General features: G+C 39.9%; 1 protein-coding gene across 29 annotated transcripts in view; it reads right to left on the reverse strand.

Annotated features, from left to right (window-relative positions):
• Positions 1-1,067: 1,067 nt before the first annotated feature.
• LOC117476402 (probable serine/threonine-protein kinase kinX) overlaps positions 1,068-22,587 on the reverse strand; it is a 33,228-nt gene continuing 11,708 nt past the window's right edge. For 15 of the 29 annotated variants that reach the window (XM_034122929.1, XM_034122927.1, XM_034122917.1 and 12 more), the window contains 4 exons: positions 10,404-10,847; positions 1,785-2,190; positions 1,467-1,634; positions 1,070-1,218 (listed from right to left, as the gene is read on the reverse strand). In XM_034122929.1, coding sequence (XP_033978820.1) covers positions 1,184-1,218; positions 1,467-1,634; positions 1,785-2,190; positions 10,404-10,847 — 1,053 coding nt within the window. In that variant the 3' untranslated portion in view covers positions 1,070-1,183. Of the gene's footprint in view, positions 1,219-1,466; positions 1,635-1,784; positions 2,191-9,587; positions 9,738-9,985; positions 10,166-10,336; positions 10,848-22,587 lie in introns of those variants that run through there. The other 14 variants (XM_034122928.1, XM_034122912.1, XM_034122923.1 and 11 more) reach the window with 14 other exon arrangements.

The following is a 22,587-nucleotide window of genomic DNA, read 5'->3' on the forward strand; positions in this document are numbered from 1 at the left end:
ACATGATCAAATAGGAATATAATTATCTTTTAAATAACGTTAACTAAAGGGAACAATCTATTTGACACAGCTGAAGCTCTGGCCTTCCTTAAAAACTAACTAATTTAATAAAAATCACAGTTGTATTACACACAATGCACTGTTTTTTGAGAACAAAAATTCGTAACTAATGCACCATAATACATTCTGACGAAAAATAAAAATGATTATGAATACAAATAAAATAAAAGAAGCCTCCCGTGAGTTACTACAAGCTATAAAGTAGATTTGATAACGTTTTATAGAATAAAAGCTCACTGCGGGACGTTGTAGAAATGCGTGTGTGCACCACGACAAAGGAGCCTCATTCACTTTACATTGGGGTTCGTGACTGCACCACGCACTGCGGTGTTAAGGAGTCGTGGTGGAGTCACGCATTCTGGTGAGATCAGGTTGTGGAAAACAGAACCATCTGTATATTGAGAATTGCAGCAGTACATTTGTATTTAACTAATACCTGTTATAATATTAAAGTAACAGTCATCACTCATATGTTAGTGTTCAGGTTGTAAAGCTAAGGTATGATTGTAAAACTTTGTTGGATCACTCAATTCCTTTTTACCTAACCAATATCTGAGTCCTTTTCATCCAATATTATGATTTCATTGCGAAAATGCAATCAAAAAATAACAATCAAACAGAAAATATGTTTGAAAAGTTATAATAGGACAGTTTTAGATGTCAGTGTTCATGTCTCCTATTCACAGTGAGCATCTTGCAGTTAAAGTAAAATAATACAAAATATTAAAAGTGCTATAGCATGGGCATATATATATTAGGTTGTGTATAATTGTTTACAATGAGTACTTTTGATTTTCATAGATCAAGTATGTTATTTAACATTGTATAAAACAAACAACACCTTACAGTATATTGAATTAAGGAGATGTAATTATTGTAAGAAGATATTCTTCCATTGGGGCTTTACCAATTTAAGTTTTAGGAGATTTCATTACCTCCACCCTTAAGTTTTTACAGGATATTCAGCCATATTAATTTGAGTTATAAACAAAAAAACATACACAAAACATATTAGTAAGCACATTTTTTTAATTGTGATTTGTTTTAATACAAGTTTACATGTTCTGAGTGCAGAAGCGTTCTTCATCTCACTTGCTTCCAGTTGGTCCGACTCAAAAGGACTTTAACAGTCCAGACATATTGCCGTTGGGAGCTCTGCTGTGAAAAGGAAAAAATATATTAAGCATATTTTGTTATCTACAAATATCTGGGGGACCATATTAAACATTATGGCAGCCCTGCTATGCATCTTTAAGCTTCACAGTACATCTTTATTTTATGATAATAATTAAATATGTGATAATGTGCAACATTTCTGGGCACCTCTTCAAAAACCTCAAGAGAAAACAACAATTTAAAAAATGATGTACAATGTATTCAGATATGTTTTGTATCTCACTCCTCACCTTCAGGGTGACAGCTATCCATACACTCTGTGTCATTTCTAAAGTTGTTCAGGTTTCCTCCACACCCTCCATAGATGAAGATCTCGCAGTTCATTGAGGAGGAGTTGGAGAAGTACCTTGGCATATATGCCTTACAAGGACCTGTTTCTGGTGCTTTTTTACAGTCCTCTGCAGGGAGAGAGAGAACAGGAAGGGGAAGACAACGTTAGTTAGAACTCTAACATCAGTATCATGATCTCGCTTCCATTTAGTACACATTTTCATTTCACTGCAACACATACAATGGTATACAGATAAACAATTGAGTTGATCTCTTACCTGTAGCATTGAACGGAGGCAGAGTTGGCAGAGTTGCGTTAAGGCCCTCCATAGTAGCATTATGCTCCACAGGAACCTCCACAGAAGCAAGAGGCTGCACAGGAACATCCACAGTAGCATTATGCTCCACAGGAACCTCCACAGTAGCAAGAGGCTGCACAGGAACCTCCACAGTAGCATTATGCTCCACAGGAACCTCCAGAGTAGCATTATGCTCCACAGGAACCTCCACAGAAGCAAGAGGCTGCACAGGAACATCCACAGTAGCATTATGCTCCACAGGAACCTCCACAGTAGCAAGAGGCTGCACAGGAACCTCCACAGTAGCATTATGCTCCACAGGAACCTCCACAGTAGCATTATGCTCCACAGGAACCTCCACAGTAGCATTATGCTCCACAGGAACCTCCACAGTAGCAAGAGGCTGCACAGGAACATCCACCTGCATCACAGCCACAGACAGACTTAGCCAGACAAGACATTTCAAAACTCGTATAGATGAAAAACATAACATTCAGTGGAACCTGCTTTAAGATAGCCTCAAACTCGTTCTCCAATTTGGTTAGCAGCATCACAAATATGTTATTTCACTGATGCTATGTATCAACATAAAACAAAAAAGCCAAACCTCAAGGGACAGTTAAAAAAGAAAAGAAAGAATGATTGAAAATCCTCTATGGACAGATGTTAAGTTAAGCCACTCACCTGATCCATATCAACAGGGACAGCCTGGAGGGTCCAGGTCCATCCCAGCAGCAGCACAGAAACCAGAATCATTGCTTTCTCCATCTTAACAATATGTTGTGTTAGCCTGTGTGTAAAATGTCTGAATCAAAGGCAATACATCTATCTTGTTGCCTCTCTGTTTCTTATACCCCCATTTCCACCCAAATAAGGCATTGACGTGTAACTTGTTTGTTTTGTGGTTCCCCCGCATGTCCTTACGTTATTCCTTCAGCAAAGATAAGTTCTGCCCAACCTTTGACTTGGCTGTACACATAACCAGGGGTTAAATTGGGCCAGGGTTCTCTGACTTCATCACCCTCGCACATTTGTCATATGTTTATAAAAAACTATATATATGTTCAAACTTTTCTCGTTCTTAATATAGACTATATTTAAGGTCGATATGTGTTGACTTTAATTTAAAATAGCAGATCTGTGTGACCGGATACAGTTTTTCGGCTTAGTGAACGTGTGTCTCTGCTCCGATATGATACAGATAATGGAGCAGTTACTTAGGGCCTCACACAGTATAGCCCCCCCCCGAACCTCCACACAGAGCCCCCCCACATATCAAATCCCAATGTAACCCCTGACATAACATTAGACTAATGAGTCAGACGAAAGAGTAGCTAATCAGTAACTCTCAGCCTCTCTGTTTCTTCTACCCCCATTTCCACCCAGATAAGGCATTGATGTGTAACTTGTTTTTTTTGTGGTTCCCCCGCATGTCCTTATGTTACTCCTTCAGCAAAGATAAGTTCTGCGCAACATTTGACTTGGCTGTAGATATACACATAATATTAGACTAATGAGTCAGATGAAAGAGTAGCTAATCAGTAACATGTAAATTATTGTTAATCCTGCATGATTGTGTCTTATTGTACCTCAGGGCTATCACAGTATCAGGTTTTCACTGAATATCATTGCCAAACAACTTCATGGTAACAATATCTTCACGATAGCTGTAGAAAATGTGGATAAATAAACAGCTCTAAGTTGAATGAGTAAACATTATATGGAAGTTATTCCAAAGAACCCTGTTGTTAAGAGTGAGATACGGTGGCCGACTCGTGCAAACGCGCTAAAAAACGGCCCAAATCACTTCCATTAGGAGAAACCTGCTGCAATTTAAAAAATATGTATGTAAAAAAACACAAATGACCAAAATACATCCAAATGAGGATTCTTCACTAACTTGACAACACGTGCAGTATTAAGAAGACATTTTCAATTACAAAAAGCTGCAAATAAAAAAGAAACTGATAGCACAACAGATACGGGGACACTAAAAAGTGAAATACACATCTGGGACCGGAGCACTTGATGATTTAGGGGATTATAAAGTTGGCCAACTGTCAATGTTGGCAGAGAAAGTCTATTTTGTAATAAATCGAAGTGTTTTGTCATTATATCTGCAGTGAATAGGTTAGCTACGCTAGCTAGCTAGCTCACAGCAGATCTGCAAAAATATCAGAAAGAATAATGCGATCAAATTGTTAAAACAAGCCAATAAAACGTACACTTAAGGTACGTTTCCAGCAGAGGTGGGGACTCGAGTCACATGACTTGACTCGAGTCAGACTCGAGTCCCATATTTTTTGACTTGAGACTTGCTTGACTAACATTGATAAAAGACTTGACTTGACTTTGACTTGGTATTCATGACTTGAGACTTGACTTAAGCTTGAGACAGATGACTTGAAAGGACTTGACTGTTTAAAATTAAATATTTGCGTTTGTTTTTGTTGTGAGATATTACGTTTAGTTTTTTCGAAAAATGTGATTCGGTGATTATAGCGCCGTGCGCGCAAACCTGGCAACCCACTAGACGCCGGCAGGAGTGTCAGTTAACATTGCAGCGGCTAGCGTTACGGTACGTCTACACAGCAGCGTTAAAAAAATCTTGGAGGTGGGCGTATCTGAAGCTTGGGGATTTTTTGCGAACAACCAATCACATGAATCTCCCGCCCGCGACATACGAAGCAAAAAAGCCCGAAGTAAACTGGATATAAACTCCCCAAAACAGGCGAAAACATACCACTGTCTCTGCCACCTCCCTCCATGCCTGGCTCCTCCGGTTTATATCCCGATAGGTCTGGTCATAAAGCACCGGGTGATTGATTCGCTACCGCTAATTTCTCCTCCATTTTTTGGAATATGAGGAAATGACCTGCGGTATGTCTCTCCCAGCATACACGCCGTTTGATTGGCTAGAGCTTGAGGCCCCGGCTCCAAGGGAACGCATACGGCAAAACGCATCGGAGTAACGCAAATGCAACCGCAAAAAACATTCCGCCCACACGCAATATACACCGGATTGTGTCAAGCTCCACGAGACGGCTCCGTTTACATCCAACCGCTGGAAAAGCTGCAGTACATATGCCGAACCTGTACGTGGCGCTGTAACTTCCTCCACAAAAGCAGCAACTTCCTCCACAAAAGCAGCGAAGAAGAATGGTTGTCATGGCTGCACTTCTGTTTATTCTCCGCGGTGGGGGCAGAGGGAACCGCGCAGAGTTTTTCGCCAGACAATGTGTGTTAAAGTTTAAATCTTCATGCTTCCTCATGCAGCAGCTGATCCAGTAAGTAAACCCGACAGTAAAAATAAACATATTTATAACTAGTTTAGGTAGTTTGAGAGGTAATTAAAATAGCTAAGGGTGGTGATCTGACTTGAAGTGTGTGTTTTGCTACCGCTGCTTCACAGCCGGAGGAGCTGCGTGTCTCCGTCCTGTCAGATTAGACTTCACTCGCGTTTATGTTCATATCGAGATAAAGATAAATAATCTGAATTCAGTGTGCAGTGTACTTTTGCGGGGGTGAGCAGCAGAGGTGGGGAGAGGCGGGGAGAGGCGGGGCTATGAAACGCATGACCGTATAGGCGACCCCACGGCCCCGTTGGACCCCCCAGAGCGCTCCGTTCCCAGATCTATCCACCTTTGGACCCGTTGTCGTTTGCGGGGTCTGTTTCTACGTTTCTGTTACGGCGTCGTCGAGCTTAAAGGGCTATACGCATGAGAAATATGCGGATTCAACCCGTTTTCGTCCTCGTGGAGCCTACGCCTGAACTGCCAGATTTGCGTACACGGGATTTGATTGGCTGCCGCTTCCACCTCAGCTTCAAAAGTTGAACATTGTTCAACTTTGAATCCTCAAAATCCTGAAAATCTCCGCTCGCCTGCCCACAATGCATTTCGGCGAAAAGTGAGGGAAAGTGACGTCACCCCATTCAAAGTGAATGGGCAGAAGCGTTTCAAGTTTTTTTTTAACGCTGCTGTGTAGACGTACCGTTACTCCAAAAATAGTGAAGTTTGGATTCAAGGATTATGTTGTCGATGACGCTAATAAGAAGAGAACAGCGGTATGCAGGGTCTGCAGCATAAAGATCAGTGACACGACCACCACAACATCCAACTTCATTCGTCACTACAAAAAAACCCACAGAGAAAGGTGCGTGAATGTGTTGTGTTAGCTAGAAAGCTAACGTTAAATTTAAGCTACGTTAGACTTGGTTTCAAATCGATTAAGCATTGCAAAGAGAAGACAAAACGGTAAATGAACACTAGAACCGCCAAGGGATTCATTTTGACTAACCCTGATACTGACGGGCCGTCAGGAGAGGGAGAGAGAGAGAGGAAAAGAGATGCCTCGTTTATTTCCCCTGTGTTATTATCAGAAGTTACTGTAAACTGTTGAATAATGTAGTTCATCTACTTTTAGTAGTTTGTTTCAATGTTTTAATTATGTTGTTTTTGTTTGTAGAAGTGCATCATTCCTTGATTTATTGTAAAATGAATCTGAACTTTTTGATCTGTTATGATGATAAACTGAAGCAATTTCTAAATTAACCCAATTAAGTGAGTTTTAAATCGTCCTACTTAGTTTATAAGGAAATTATGAAGAGGAACAAATTAAATGATTTGAAAATGATATCTATGTAGGTGCTGATGCTGTTGGTGGTTCTAGTGTTAACAGAAATTTAAATTAAATATGTGTAATGGCAAATGCCATATATGATTTTCTTACCTGGAATTCTGCCTTTTTTAACAGACTTTTTGATTGAGTCCTAGCTATATTGTCTGCAGTTCTAGGGTTAATATTAATCTAATATGATTGTCATCGGTCTAAATTAGATTTCAAATGATTAACTGTGTATGTAATGAAGATCATAGTGTGGGTTGAATCCATTTTCATAACCACTGTCTAAATGATGTCTGATTTAAATGCGGAAACTGGGCTTATTCATCAGAATTTCGTATGACTTGACTTGACTTGCTTGACTCTCACCACAGTGACTTGGGACTTGCTTGATACTTGTAGGTCAAGACTTGAGACTTGCTCATGACTTGCACATGTAGGACTTACTCCCACCTCTGGGTGCTACCCATGCTTCGCACAGCAAAGCAAGGCAAGGCAACTTTATTTATAAAGAACATTTCACAACAAGGCAGAGTAATGTAGGAATGAGTCCTACTGTAACACCCGTAAAGGAGTAAGCATTTTAGCACTTTGGGTTCCCTTGTCTTGAGTGTTTTCGAATGGGTTTTTGGTTGGAGGCCTAAAAAAAGGTCATTGGTTAAGACAAGCCCAAGACGAATTAAACATTTAATTCTCCAACAAATTCGAAATACCCCACTTGTCAATGACTGTATCTTCTATGTATTATAAAAAAGGTGTCTAAAAATAAAAGTAATGTCATTTGGGATTGGAATGTAGAGGAACATTCTATGGATCTAGTTCTATAAGATCATTCTAAGGTTCTAAGGCTGCGAACATGATAGGGAAAGAATTCAGCCCAGGTTCACATTACTGCAGGAGTTGAACAGAGTTGACACACCTTAAACACAAATATCTAGAACGAGTTAAGACACCTCCATATAAGTGGACACTGTTGGAGAATTGAGAATGAAAGATCAGGAGGCTGAAAACATTGATGGCTGCTGCCAGTCAGCCACATTTGTGAAACCAGAAACCCCCAATAAGGTCTCAAGAAGATCCGAGGACGCTCTAGTTTTGATTGCAACAACTAAAGCTCTCCAGAAATGTATAAGGAAAGAGTTAACTCAAATGACAGAACCTTTTCTAAATGATGTGACAGACTCTACGTGTGAGCTGCTGCAATATCAAATCTCCCTGAAAAGTAAAATACTTTCAGATGAAATTGCCAATGTACTTGTTGAAGATGTTACAAGTCTGGAAGAGAAAGCTGCTGCAAGCACCAGACCAACATCCAAAAAGACAAGCGAAAACAGAGAGAAACTGTTCTTGAACGGAGTGGCATACAAGACAAAGACTTTCTTTGCCACGTGGTTTGCAAAACTGGCAATACATCAAATCGCGGCACAATATAAGGCTCAATTGTTCCCCGAATACCAAGTGAGAAGCAAGGATTCAATGCAATCCTTCCTTGCTGAGGTTGATTCTCTCCTTCTGACAGAAGATGGTACTAAACAACAAGAGGGAAATGAGCTTGTGTTTCGCAGATTGCAGGATATTTCCAACAGCAAAGTCTTGAGAAAAGAACTCATCGATCTTCTCTACAATTACTGCACAGAGGGGATGATTACTGACATTGTTCCAGGAGTAACGAGGATTTTAGTACACCCACCACGTGATACTATGTCCCGTGAAATACATGGAAAACTGTTGCACTTCCAGGTACAGATGTGGCTGTGGTTGAATACACAGGCTGCCATCCACATTGACAGGGTCACACTGGCTATAAAAGACACCATGTCAGTATTACAAACACCCAGAATCTTTGTATCTGAGAAGACAGGTGCAGGATCGGTGCAGGATGCAGCAGCACATGCAGAGAACCACAAAAAGTCTGTCGGGAAACTTGTGGAGAATCTGGTTTCCCGCACCTTCAGAAAAGCAAAGATCTACAGCGATTTTGGAAACGCAGAGACCACCACTGAGCTCCTGTTAAAAAAAATATGGGCTGCAGTGGAAGGAACAGATTTCAAAATCACCTCTGACACTTTTATACACCACGACAAGGCCGTTCACAAGGATCTGTGCAAGAAGTGGGGCAGTGCAGAGATAGTGCTGGTTGCATTGTGTCTAGAAAGACCAGATGTGGTAGACTATATTGTCTCCACTTTCAAAAACCACCTGATGAAACCACCAAAGAAGGGAAGCACCATCTCCAGGTTTTGCTCTTCAGTGGCCAAAGACTTCTCCAAGAACTGCACTCCAGATTTCAGATCTCAGGGGAGAATTTTCTTTTGAAAAGCAGGACGGAGACCAGTGGCCTAAATGTTTGCCACCTTATTGTGTGAATTGATTCTACTAATGTTCAATACAATTGTTGAAATGTATATTCCTGCTTATCTCTCTTATGCCTTTTCAGAGCTGTAAATAAATTAAGCTAAAGTATTTCTCAAAGGTTTTGTGTTGGAAAACAGAACCATCTGTATATTGAGAATTGCAGCAGTACATTTGTATTTAACTAATACCTGTTATAATATTAAAGTAACAGTCATCACTCATATGTTAGTGTTCAGGTTGTAAAGCTAAGGTATGATTGTAAAACTTGATTGGATCACTCAATTCCTTTTTACCTAACCAATATCTGAGTCCTTTTCATCCAATATTATGATTTCATTGCGAAAATGCAATCAAAAAATAACAATCAAACAGAAAATATGTTTGAAAAGTTATAATAGGACAGTTTTAGATGACATTTTCAATTAAAATAGTTCTACATTGACAGATTTCTAATGTCAGTGTTCATGTCTCCTATTCACAGTGAGCATCTTGCAGTTAAAGTAAAATAATACAAAATATTAAAAGTGCTATAGCATGGGCATATATATATTAGGTTGTGTATAATTGTTTACAATGAGTACTTTTGATTTTCATAGATCAAGTATGTTATTTAACATTATATAAAACAAACAACACCTTACAGTATATTGAATTAAGGAGATTTAATTATTGTAAGAAGATATTCTTCCATTGGGGATTTACCAATTTAAGTTTTAGGAGATTTCATTACCTCCACCCTTAAGTTTTTACTGGATATTCAGCCATATTAATTTGAGTTATAAACAAAAAAACATACACAAAACATATTAGTAAGCACATTTTTTTAATTGTGATTTGTTTTAATACAAGTTTACATGTTCTGAGTGCAGAAGCGTTCTTCATCTCACTTGCTTCCAGTTGGTCCGACTCAAAAAGGACTTTAACAGTCCAGACATATTGCCGTTGGGAGCTCTGCTGTGAAAAGGAAAAAATATATTAAGCATATTTTGTTATCTACAAATATCTGGGGGACCATATTAAACATTATGGCAGCCCTGCTATGCATCTTTAAGCTTCACAGTACATCTTTATTTTATGATAATAATTAAATATGTGATAATGTGCAACATTTCTGGGCACCTCTTCAAAAACCTTGAGAGAAAACAACAATTTAAAAAATGATGTACAATGTATTCAGATATGTTTTGTATCTCACTCCTCACCTTCAGGGTGACAGCTATCCATACACTCTGCGTCATTTATAAACTTGTTCAGGTTTCCTCCACACCCTCCATAGATGAAGATCTCGCAGTTCATTGAGGAGGAGTTGTAGAAGTATCTTTCAATGTGTGCCAAACATGTCGGTCCGGGTCCACCGATCGCTGGGTCTTTCTGACAGTCCTCTAAAAGAAGAGAGAGATGCAGGAAGTAGCACAGAAAGAGGAAGACACATATTAGTAAGGACTTGACTCTAACATCAGTATCATGATCTCTCTTCCATTTAGTACACATTTTCATTGCTCACTGCAACAAATACAATGGTATACAGATAAACAATTGAGTTGATCTCTTACCTGCAGCATTGAACGGAGGCAGAGTTGCGTTAAGGCCCTCCATAGTAGCATTATGCTCCACATGAACCTCCACAGTAGCATTATGCTCCACAGGAACCTCCACAGTAGCATTATGCTCCACAGGAACCTCCACAGTAGCATTATGCTCCACAGGAACCTCCACAGTAGCATTATTCTCCACAGGAACCTCCACAGTAGCATTATTCTCCACAGGAACCTCCACAGTAGCATTATTCTCCACAGGCAACTTCATAATAGCAATAATCTCCATATGAACCTCAGCAGCATAACTCTCCACAGTACGGAACGGAGGCAGAGTTGCGTTAAGGCCCTCCACAGTAGCATTATGCTCCACAGGAACCTCCACAGTAGCATTATGCTCCACAGGAACCTCCACAGTAGCATTATGCTCCACAGGAACCTCCACAGTAGCATTATGCTCCACAGGAACCTCCACAGTAGCATTATGCTCCACAGGAACCTCCACAGTAGCATTATGCTCCACAGGAACCTCCACAGTAGCAAGAGGCTGCACAGGAACATCCACCTGCATCACAGCCACAGACAGACTTAGCCAGACAAGACATTTCAAAACTCGTATAGAATGAAAAACATAACATTCAGTGGAACCTGCTTTAAGATAGCCTCAAACTCGTTCTCCAATTTGGTTAGCAGCATCACAAAAATGTTATTTCACTGATGCTATGTATCAACATAAAACAAAAAAGCCAAACCTCAAGGGACAGTTAAAAAAGAAAAGAAAGAATGATTGAAAATCCTCTATGGACAGATGTTAAGTTAAGCCACTCACCTGATCCATATCAACAGGGACAGCCTGGAGGGTCCAGGTCCATCCCAGCAGCAGCACAGAAACCAGAATCATTGCTTTCTCCATCTTAACAATATGTTGTGTTAGCCTGTGTGTAAAATGTCTGAATCAAAGGCAATACATCTATCTTGTTGCCTCTCTGTTTCTTATACCCCCCATTTCCACCCAAATAAGGCATTGACGTGTAACTTGTTTGTTTTGTGGTTCCCCCGCATGTCCTTACGTTATTCCTTCAGCAAAGATAAGTTCTGCCCAACCTTTGACTTGGCTGTACACATAACCAGGGGTTAAATTGGGCCAGGGTTCTCTGACTTCATCATCCTCGCACATTTGTCATATGTTTATAAAAAACTATATATATGTTCAAACTTTTCTCGTTCTTAATATAGACTATATTTAAGGTCGATATGTGTTGACTTTATTTTAAAATAGCAGATCTGTGTGACCGGATACAGTTTTTCGGCTTAGTGAACGTGTGTCTCTGCTCCGATATGATACAGATAATGGAGCAGTTACTTAGGGCCTCACACAGTATAGCCCCCCCCCCCCCCCCCCGAACCTCCACACAGAGCCCCCCCACATATCAAATCCCAATGTAACCCCTGACATAACATTAGACTAATGAGTCAGACGAAAGAGTAGCTAATCAGTAACTCTCAGCCTCTCTGTTTCTTCTACCCCCATTTCCACCCAAATAAGGCATTGATGTGTAACTTGTTTTTTTTGTGGTTCCCCCGCATGTCCTTATGTTACTCCTTCAGCAAAGATAAGTTCTGCGCAACATTTGACTTGGCTGTAGATATACACATAATATTAGACTAATGAGTCAGACGAAAGAGTAGCTAATCAGTAACATGTAAATTATTGTTAATCCTGCATGATTGTGTCTTATTGTACCTCAGGGCTATCACAGTATCAGGTTTTCACTGAATATCATTGCCAAACAACTTCATGGTAACAATATCTTCACGATAGCTGTAGAAAATGTGGATAAATAAACAGCTCTAAGTTGAATGAGTAAACATTATATGGAAGTTATTCCAAAGAACCCTGTTGTTAAGAGTGAGATACGGTGGCCGACTCGTGCAAACGCGCTAAAAACGGCCCAAATCACTTCCATTAGGAGAAACCTGCAGCAATTTAAAAACTATATATGTAAAAAAACACAAATGACCAAAATACATCCAAACGAGGACTTCTTCACTAACTTGACAACACGTGCAGTCTTAAGAAGACATTTCCAATTATAAAAAGCTGCAAATAAAAAAGAAACTGATAGCACAACAGATACGGGGACACTAAAAAGAGAAACACACATCTGGGACTGGAGCGCTTGATGACTTTGGGGATTATAAAGTTGGCCAACTGTCAATGTTGGCAGAGAAAGTCTATTTTGTAATAAATGGAAGTGTTTTGTCATTATATCTGAAGTGAATAGGTTAGCTACGCTAGCTAGCTAGCTCACAGCAGATCTGCAAAAATATCAGAAAGAATAATGCGATCAAATTGTTAAAACAAGCCAATAAAACGTACACTTAAGGTACGTTTCCAGTGACGGTGATAGTTGGCTAACTGGGTGGCCTCAAAAACACATTTTCCCTGAAACATTCTGTTGACATTACCAGTCAAAAACAAATGATTAGATTTTAGCTGGCCAGGGCTGGTTTAGCTGGTTTAGCTGGTGCACCAGCTAAACCAGCTAAACCGGCCACCAGCTAAACCAGCCATCCTGGCCAGCTAAAAAAAAACAGCATAGACCAGCACAGTATGCTGGTATGCTTGGCTGGTCACCAGCATCCATCTATCACCAGCTTATGTTTAATAATAGTATTAAATATACCATGCTGGAAGCTTACCAGGATTCCAAGTGACACATTGATACATTGTTTAAATACTGGCATGATTATTTAAACCAGAGAACATAAATATATTACAAAGATTGATTGTGTCATGTATTCTGGTATCTACCAAAATAAAGACATTGTAAAGTGTTCATAACAGTATTTTTTATTTAATAAATAGCAATAAATAGCTAGTTAATGTAATAAAAAACACAGTAACAATACAATAATTATACAAATAACAACCAACCTGCAAATCAACCTATACATCAACAAATAAATATATGATCTAAAACAGGTGCATTTGATTTAAAATAAAAGTAATAAATAGAATTCAATATTTAAATGGTAACAAAAACAGTAACACTATGTATGATAAGAAAAAGGCAACAAAGAAAGTGTTTTTTGTTTTTCCTTGTTCATGTCCATAATGTTTCCTGTTGTGTAGCGTCCAGCCTTTCCCAATCTGGCCTGCATTTCTGTCTGTTGAAGCCAATCCTTGAAGCAAAGTGAAAAGAAATGTACAGATATAAGTACACTGTAAAAAGAAAACTTGACATTTACGTTAACATTTGGGCTGCTGTGGTTGCCAGAACTTGACCATTAAATTATGGTAAAATACATTACAAATTACAGTTGGTTGGCATAGACGTTACAGTCAACAATTGCTTATGGTGAATTACAATGGCAAAAACAAATAGAGCTATAGTACACAGTACAGCTGTATTATCTGGGAAATAGAAGAATCGGATCAGGATTCGGTATTGGCAGACAATCAATATCAAATTAATCGGATCATTATTAGCATCAGCATTTGATCACCTTTGTAGACTTGCAGCCTAAATACAAAGATAACTCTACTCCTCTCCTACCACTCTTACCTCTAATAAGCCTTGGTAGAACTAGTGTCCGAGTCATGGGGTCCAGAACTGACTGAAGACATGTGGAACAGAGTCATAGGGTCCAGAACTGACTGAAGACATGTGGAACAGAGTCATAGGGTCCAGAACTGACTGAAGACATGTGGAACAGAGTACAGGCATGGTTCGATGTACAGGGAACTGGAACTTTGAACAGGTGTTTTCATCTTTTCTGCCCGAAGATTCACAAGTTCTTGATCAGGTGTTTGATGTGGGCTGGCATGATCCTTTCTGCAGCGATAAATAAAGAAAACAAAGAAAACATTTTTAATAATAGTAATGATGGTAACACAACACTAATATTAGTATAACTATTTATATAGCACTTATACAATTGCAAAGTGATTCTCACAACAAAAATAAAGAACAAAACAATACCAACAATAAAAAAACAAATTATTATAGGAATGTTAAGAGACAAAGAAATTATAAACATTCTAAGAGCCCTTAGAATGGGCTACGAGCCCATATGTAGGTGCTGTCTTCCTTGATCTCAGGAAGGCATTTGACACAGTTGACCACCAAGTGCTACTTACAAAAATGACTTATTTCAATTTTTCTGCAGTTTCTATACATTGACTAAAGTCCTACTTATCGAACAGAAAACAGTGTGTTCTGGTCAACGGTGCACAATCGCCTTACCTTATAAACCCTGTTGGGGATCCACAAGGTTCCATTCTTGGACCGTTACTTTTTTCACTGTACATTAATGACTTGCCTAATGTATGACCTGAGTTGAATGTGCAAATGTATGCCGATGATGCGGTCATCTTTATACACGGGAAAAACACTGAAATGATCTCATCTTGTCTCTCTAATGCATTGGACAAGGTTCAACACTGGCTGAACAACATTTGCTTACAGTTAAACGTAACTTGCAACATTTTACAAACAACAAATCAGACCCTTCTTAACTGTCAATGCTGCAAAGTCATACCTCCACTGTATGATTCTATCCCACATTGAATACTGTTTTACAAACTGGTCGTTTGCTTGTGCCACAAACCTGAAACCAATAGAACAGCTGTACAAGAGAGCTATCAAGGTGTTTGACATAAAGCCTTATTCATATCACCACTGTACCATCCTTGAGAAACACAATTTCTTGAGTTTTGACAATTTTAAGTCTTTTAAAAGTATGTGCTTTTTTTATAAATGTTTACATGGACTGGCCCCCCTCCCTTAGGGGAATGCATCCACAAAAAACACACTGGACGCTGCACTAGGTCAGAAACCAGAGGAGACTGTGAGGTCCACCGTAGACGGACCACTTTTGGACAAAATGTCCTTTCCATTAAAGGCAGCTCTTTGTGGAATAGCCTCCCAACTGAGATACGGGATTGTCCCACTCTCAATAGTTTTAAAGGTCAACTCAAAGAATGGTTGAGAAACAAACAGACGTGTAATCCCCGCTAAATGCACTTTAATACAGGGGTTTCTCCTCTTGCACTTTATGTATCTCTTTTATCTTCTCTTGCACTTTATATGTCGTTGCTGCTATATTGTATTACCATGTCATAAATACTTGTGTGTGCTGCTCTTGCTCTTTTGCACTTTTTGCATATCATGTATTTGTCTTTGCTATGTGTATAATTGTCATGTTCTTAAATGTTTTATGTGAGGGACTGCGGATGGAAATTAGCTCCAAGCTAAAATCCGGCATATTTACACTATTTACATTTTCTTGTTTTAAGTGTTCATTAATGTGCATTGTCCCTGCTAAATAAACGATAACAAAAACAAAGAGACCGACTACAAAAGGTAGACTCAATGGCTCTTGATGACATCAATGAGCAGTCCCAATAGATGCTGTTGTATAAAAAGAAATAGAATAGGTCCAGATTTCTTCTATTTTGTGTTGGATGATTTGTTTTATTGATTGCTGATGGATGTTAAGATGTGTTTTACAATTAGAGCTAGGGAAGTAACAATAGCCTCCTAACAAACGTAAGGTTAAGTTAACATTAACGTAACGTTGTAAGAAAGCAAAACGAACCTTCAAGAAAGCTTTTACTCTCAGATTGGGTGAAATTGTGCAGTGTTGACTTTTAGCGCTTTTCCCAGTAGACAGAGCTGTCAGAGCGGTTCTATGCTGGTTTAGCTGGCCAGGCTGGTCTTGAACCAGCATGACAAGCCTGGCAAGCTTGTCCAGCCTGGTAAACCAACTAAACCAGCCTAACACCAGCTAAAACCAGCAACCATCTTAAGCTGGTCTAAGCAGGGTAGTCATTGGTCAATGCACTGCCTGGGCTGAAATAAGGAGAATAAGAATACAAGGGGGCTATATTTCCATCAATTCTACAAGAGACAGCTGGACATAAAGACAGACATGATGGAGAAAAAAACGATTGTGTTTTCTGTGCTACTGCTGCTGCTGGGGTGCACGTGGACCATCCAGGCAGACGTTGATGAGGATGAGGTGACTGGCTGACCTCTTACTAAACATTATGTTGGTTACATGTACATTTCAGTGGAATATTGTATGGCTGTTCAAGGTTCAAGGTTCTTTATTGTCAATCTGACATAGCTACAGAGTAATTATGCAGTTGAAAATCTTATGTCACAGGCTTCTCCAACAATGCAACATAATAACATAACATAATAACAATAAGAGCAAGAGCAATACAAAAATAATAATAGTTATAAAAATGAAATAAAGTTATGATGTGGAATAGTGCAGTATGAGTCTATATACAAGTTATTGGAATGATATATATATATTAGGTATTAGATACATACTACTGAGTAGCAGTTGAATGTTTGAAGTTGTTTCAACAGTTCAATTTTTTAACAGTCTCACTGCCCGCGGGAAGAAACTGTCTCCGAATCTTCTTGTCCTTGCCAGGATGCTGCGGTAACGTCTGCCAGACGGCAACAGAAAGAACAGTTTGTGGCTGGGGTGATGGGGGTCTTTGATAATCCGTAGTGATTTCTTCCTGAGCCGCTGGGAGTAAAGGTCCTCCATGGATGGCAGCTCCGTCCTGGTGATGTGCTGTGCAGTTTTCACCACCCTCTGTAAAGCCTTACGATCGAGGTCGGTGCAGCTGCCGTACCAGGCCGTCATGCTGCCAGTGAGGATACTCTCTATCGTGCACCTGTAGAAGTTGCAGAGTATCCTGGAATCCATTTTGAACCTCCTCAACCTGCGGAGGAAGAAGAGCCGCTGTCGAGCTTTCTTAGTGATGGTGGTGGTGTGAAGAGACCATGTCAGGTCCTCAGTGATGTGGACCCCAAGGAACCTGAAGCTTTTGACTCTCTCCACCGTAGTCCCATTGATGGCGATGGGGGCGTGTCCCTCTCCCTGCTGCTTCCTGTAGTCCACAATCAGCTCCTTTGTTTTGCTGATGTTGAGATGGAGGTTGTTCTCCTGGCACCAAGATGTCAGGTTTTCGACCTCCTCTCTGTATGCCGTCTCGTCATCGTCTGTGATCTGGCCGATGACGGTCGTGTCATCAGCAAACTTCACGATGGTGTTGGAGCTGTGTGTGGCCACGCAGTCGTGGGTGAACAGGGAGTAGAGGAGAGGGCTGAGCACGCAGCCTTGAGGGGCACCGGTGTTGAGAATCAGGGTGGAGGATGTGATATTTCCCACCCGCACTGCCTGGGGTCTGCCCGTCAGGAAGTTCAGGATCCAGTCGCAGAGGGCGCTGTTGAGTCCGAGGTCTCTGAGCTTGATGGCCAGCTTGGAGGGCACAATGGTGTTGAATGCTGAACTGTAGTCAATGAACAGCATTCTCACATATGTGTTCCTCTTCTTCGGGTCCAGGTGTGAGAGGGCAGTGTGGAGGGTGAGGGCTATGGCGTCGTCTGTGGACCTGTTTGCTCTGTAGGCAAACTGCAGGGGGTCCAGAGATTCAGGGAGGGAGGAGGTGATGAATAATTTGACTAACCGCTCAAAGCACTTCATTATGATGGAGGTGAGTGCTACTGGGCGGTAGTCGTTGGGGCAGGTGATGATTGTCTTTTTGGGGACAGGAATGATGGTGGAGTGTTTAAGACATGTGGGGACTACAGACTGCAGCAGGGACCTGTTGAAGATGTCTGTGAACACCTCTGCCAGCTGAACTGCACACACCCTGAGAACACGGCCAGGGATGCCATCAGGTCCAGGAGCCTTGTGTGGGTTAACCCTTTTAAAGGATTTACACACATCTGCCCTATTTAAAACAAAAGGGCAGTGTAGCTCCTGGTCCCTCTGTACCTCCACAGCCTGGCTGCTCTCAAAGCGTGCAAAAAAACTGTTTAGCTCATCTGGGAGAGATGCGCACGCAGACACTCCCGCAGCACCCCCCGCTGCTCCTTTGTAGTCAGTCATTGTCCTTAGTCCCGCCCACATATTCCTAGTGTTACAGCCTTTGAAGTCAGATTCCACCTTCTCTTTGTACTGTCTCTTTGCATTTTTTATTGCTCTCCGGAGATCATACCTAGACTTCCTGTACTCCTCCAAATCTCCCGCTGTTGGTTCTTTATATTAATCATCTGCTGTGCAAACATTTAGAACGTGTTTTACCCTTATCTTGAAACATGTTTAATTGAATGTTTAGTGGAATATTTGTATAAAAGTTTTCAAATGTCTTGTCTGACTGTCTGTCTTTGGCTCGGAAACAGGTGGAGAAACCTGTAAATCCGACTGTGGATCCTGCAAACGTGGAAGACTTCAATCCCTTTTCAAGTATGCCCAATATAACCTTGTTCAATGCAATAGGTAATAGATTAGTTGACTTACCCCGGTACACTTGATGTGCAGTGAGGCTAACTGAGTGCTGTATGGTAGATTAGTGATCCTGAATCTGATGTTAAAGTACTAACTAATGATGTCTTCCCCTTCCTGTTCTCTCTCTCCCTGCAGAGGACTGTAAAAAAGCACCAGAAGCAGGTCCTTGTTTTGCATACATGAAAAGGTACTTCTACAACCCCTCCTCAATGACCTGTGAGATCTTCATCTATGGAGGGTGTCTGGGCAACCTGAACAACTTTGAAGATAAGGCAAAGTGTATGGAGAGCTGTCACACTGTAGAAGATGAGGATGACACAAAAAATGGTAATAGATTAGTTGACTTACCCCGGTACACTTGATGTGCAGTGAGGCTAACTGAGTGCTGTATGGTAGATTAGAGATCCTGAATCTGATGTTAAAGTACTAACTAATGTTGTCTTCCCCTTCCTGTTCTCTCTCTCCCTGCAGAGGACTGTAAAAAAGCACCAGAAGCAGGTCCTTGTCAGCCATACGTAATCATTGAAAGGTACTTCTACAACCCCTCCTCAATGACCTGTGAGATCTTCTTCTATGGCGGGTGTGGGGGCAACCTGAACAACTTTGAAGATAAGGCAAAGTGTATGGAGAGCTGTCACACGTCATGAGGATGACACAAAACATGGGTCTGATTAATTATCCTATGTTGCTTTGAAAACACACACCAATTTAGACTACAGCTGCCAAGTGTTAAACACTGTGTGAATGTTATCTGTCTCAGCTTTTGGACTGTCTGTATCACGATAATAAAGTTTAACATTTTACTTGTGCTGTTTTCTGTTTTTTAGGTATATTTATTTATTTAACCTGGATCAGTAACAGCATTAAAATGCTTTACAAAATAGTATTTAATCAGGGAATGGCCTGAATCAATAAACATATTTGGCATTGCTATAAAGAACCAGTGTGGCAGCCTATCAAAAAACCATTTAAAAAAAAAATGAATGGTCCTGCTTCATGAAACAAACCAAACAACAAATGTGTCCTTCACAAGTAGGGCTTCATATGTTTAAACACATGAATAAACATCAATGTCAAAAAAGTCAAACGTGAAAAAGTGAGTAACGGTAAACTTTCCTCAATCGTGTGTGTGATGAGTGGAAGCAGGAAGCAACGTGTTCTTAATTGTAGCTGCAATAAAACATAAAACATGAAACTTTACAACTGTACACAGCTGCTGCTACTGACAGTAAATAATGTAAACATAAAATATTTATGTGAAAATCCTCAAATATCAGAATATATAAAACACATACAGTATGAGAACATGTTATATACTACTTGATCTGATTACTGGGACACAACACGCACATCAAACATTAGGAGTAACAAGTCTTTCAAAAAGTCCTTTCTGTGATATAGGGCTATATGAATACAAATAACTTGACTTGACTGTACCATACCGTCTATTTGCCTGTCTGAAATAAGGAGCTGGAAAATCATTTTAGATTTGTTGAAGAAGCAAAGAAGCACTACCTCAGCAGATAACAGTATAACAAACAAGAAACAACTAACAGAGTCATCCATTGTTTGTATTGGTGGTCTGCTGTAATATAACTTCCACTGTTGGGGAGAAACTGATAATATGGAACGGTGTAATGTGATTAAATTACCATATGAAATTGTTTGTGATCAATACAGTTATTGTATATATAATATAATATATGTCTCTATGGTAACCCTTTGGAAGTTCTTGCTCTACTCTCCTGCTTGTTTTCAGCGGAAGCTGTCTTTGCAGGCTGAGAGTGCACTATACTGCCATCCTCTGGTCAAGGGAAATATTTGGGCTTTTTTCACAAAACCTACAAAATTAAACATTTGAAATGGTTAGTTTATGATTTAGTTTTCAAAAGAGAAGGATCAAAGAAAAGTCCACAAAAACATAGGCCTTCCGATTTGTGTATCACAACTCTTTCTTCTTTTTTTTGCAAAAGAAAGGCTGGCTAAATGTACATCTTGAAGGACTTCATTCAAATAACAAAATAATATTAATGGATTACATTTTTGAGAAAAAAACAAAACGTTTGTGATGTGTCTTTTACAAATTTATGGTAAAAATAATTAAAAGATGAAATATTCCCCCCACCCGTAGCCCCTTTTACTTTTTTAAAGGATCTGAGAACTTCTTTCACCACTGGTGTACAGAAGCCTATTATTTGGGGTGAAAACTGGTGAACCAGTAAACAACTGGCCACAGAGCTAACTCTTCCCTTTTGATTTATTTATTAAAAGATACTATGTATTATTTCAAATACGCATATTCTAATGTGCTGTATACTTTAAGAATTCTCCATAAACCAGCATATTGGCCTTATTGAGAATATCCAAACATAAATTTGCTGTTTACACAAATTGTATCCAATTCAGAATAGTCATGTTCTGAATAATAGTCGAATAGAGACAAAAGAAGTTAAAAGCATGCATTTTATTTTAGTACGTTGCGGTTGATTGATAACTGTCAATGAGAATTTTAATCAGCATCCAATTGATTTGACGTGAATGTCTCCGACTCACTATCATGATGATGAAACCGAAACAGCTGTCAAAGGGTGCTACCCATGCTTAGCACAGCAAAGCAAGGCAAGGCAACTTTATTTATAAAGAACATTTCACAACAAGGCAGAGTAATGTAGGAATGAGTCCTAAAACCCGTAAAGGAGTAAGCATTTTAGCACTTTGGGTTCCCTTGTCTTGAGTGTTTTCGAATGGGTTTTTGGTTGGAGGCCTAAAAAAAGGTCATTGGTTAAGACAAGCCCAAGACGAATTAAACATTTAATTCTCCAACAAATTCGAAATACCCCACTTGTCAATAACTGTATATTCTATGTGTTATAAAAAAGGTGTCTAAAAATAAAAGTAATGTCATTTGGGATTGGAATGTAGAGGAACATTCTATGGATCTAGTTCTATAAGATCATTCTAAGGTTCTAAGGCTGCGAACATGATAGGGAAAGAATTCAGCCCAGGTTCACATTACTGCAGGAGTTGAACAGAGTTGACACACCTTAAACACAAATATCTAGAACGAGTTAAGACACCTCCATATAAGTGGACACTGTTGGAGAATTGAGAATGGAAGATCAGGAGGCTGAAAACATTGATGGCTGCTGCCAGTCAGCCACATTTGTGAAACCAGAAACCCCCAATAAGGTCTCAAGAAGATCCGAGGACGCTCTAGTTTTGATTGCAACAACTACAGCTCTCCAGAAATGTATAAGGAAAGAGTTAACTCAAATGACAGAACCTTTTCTAAATGATGTGACAGACTCTACGTGTGAGCTGCTGCAATATCAAATCTCCCTGAAAAGTAAAATACTTTCAGATGAAATTGCCAATGTACTTGTTGAAGATGTTACAAGTCTGGAAGAGAAAGCTGCTGCAAGCTCCAGAAGATGGTACTAAACAACAAGAGGGAAATGAGCTTGTGTTTCGCAGATTGCAGGATATTTCCAACAGCAAAGTCTTGAGAAAAGAACTCATCGATCTTCTCTACAATTACTGCACAGAGGGGATGATTACTGACATTGTTCCAGGAGTAACGAGGATTTTAGTACACCCACCACGTGATACTATGTCCCGTGAAATACATGGAAAACTGTTGCACTTCCAGGTACAGATGTGGCTGTGGTTGAATACACAGGCTGCCATCCACATTGACAGGGTCACACTGGCTTTTAAAGACACCATGTCAGTGTGGACATGTTCTGGTTTTTCTGTCTGTCATTGTTGGTTCCTTGTTTGTCTTTGACTGTGTCACAGGGTAGTGTTCTGTTGTCTACTTTGTTACCTTGGATTAAAGGAATATTCTTGGAAATCTGCATTTGGGTCCTGCCTGCTGCACTCAACCCTGACAACTTTTGATTTTCATAGATCAAGTATGTTATTTAACATCACCTTACAGTATATTG

This window comes from Trematomus bernacchii, unplaced genomic scaffold (genome assembly GCF_902827165.1).
Source record: "Trematomus bernacchii unplaced genomic scaffold, fTreBer1.1, whole genome shotgun sequence".
Taxonomy (NCBI): domain Eukaryota; kingdom Metazoa; phylum Chordata; class Actinopteri; order Perciformes; family Nototheniidae; genus Trematomus; species Trematomus bernacchii.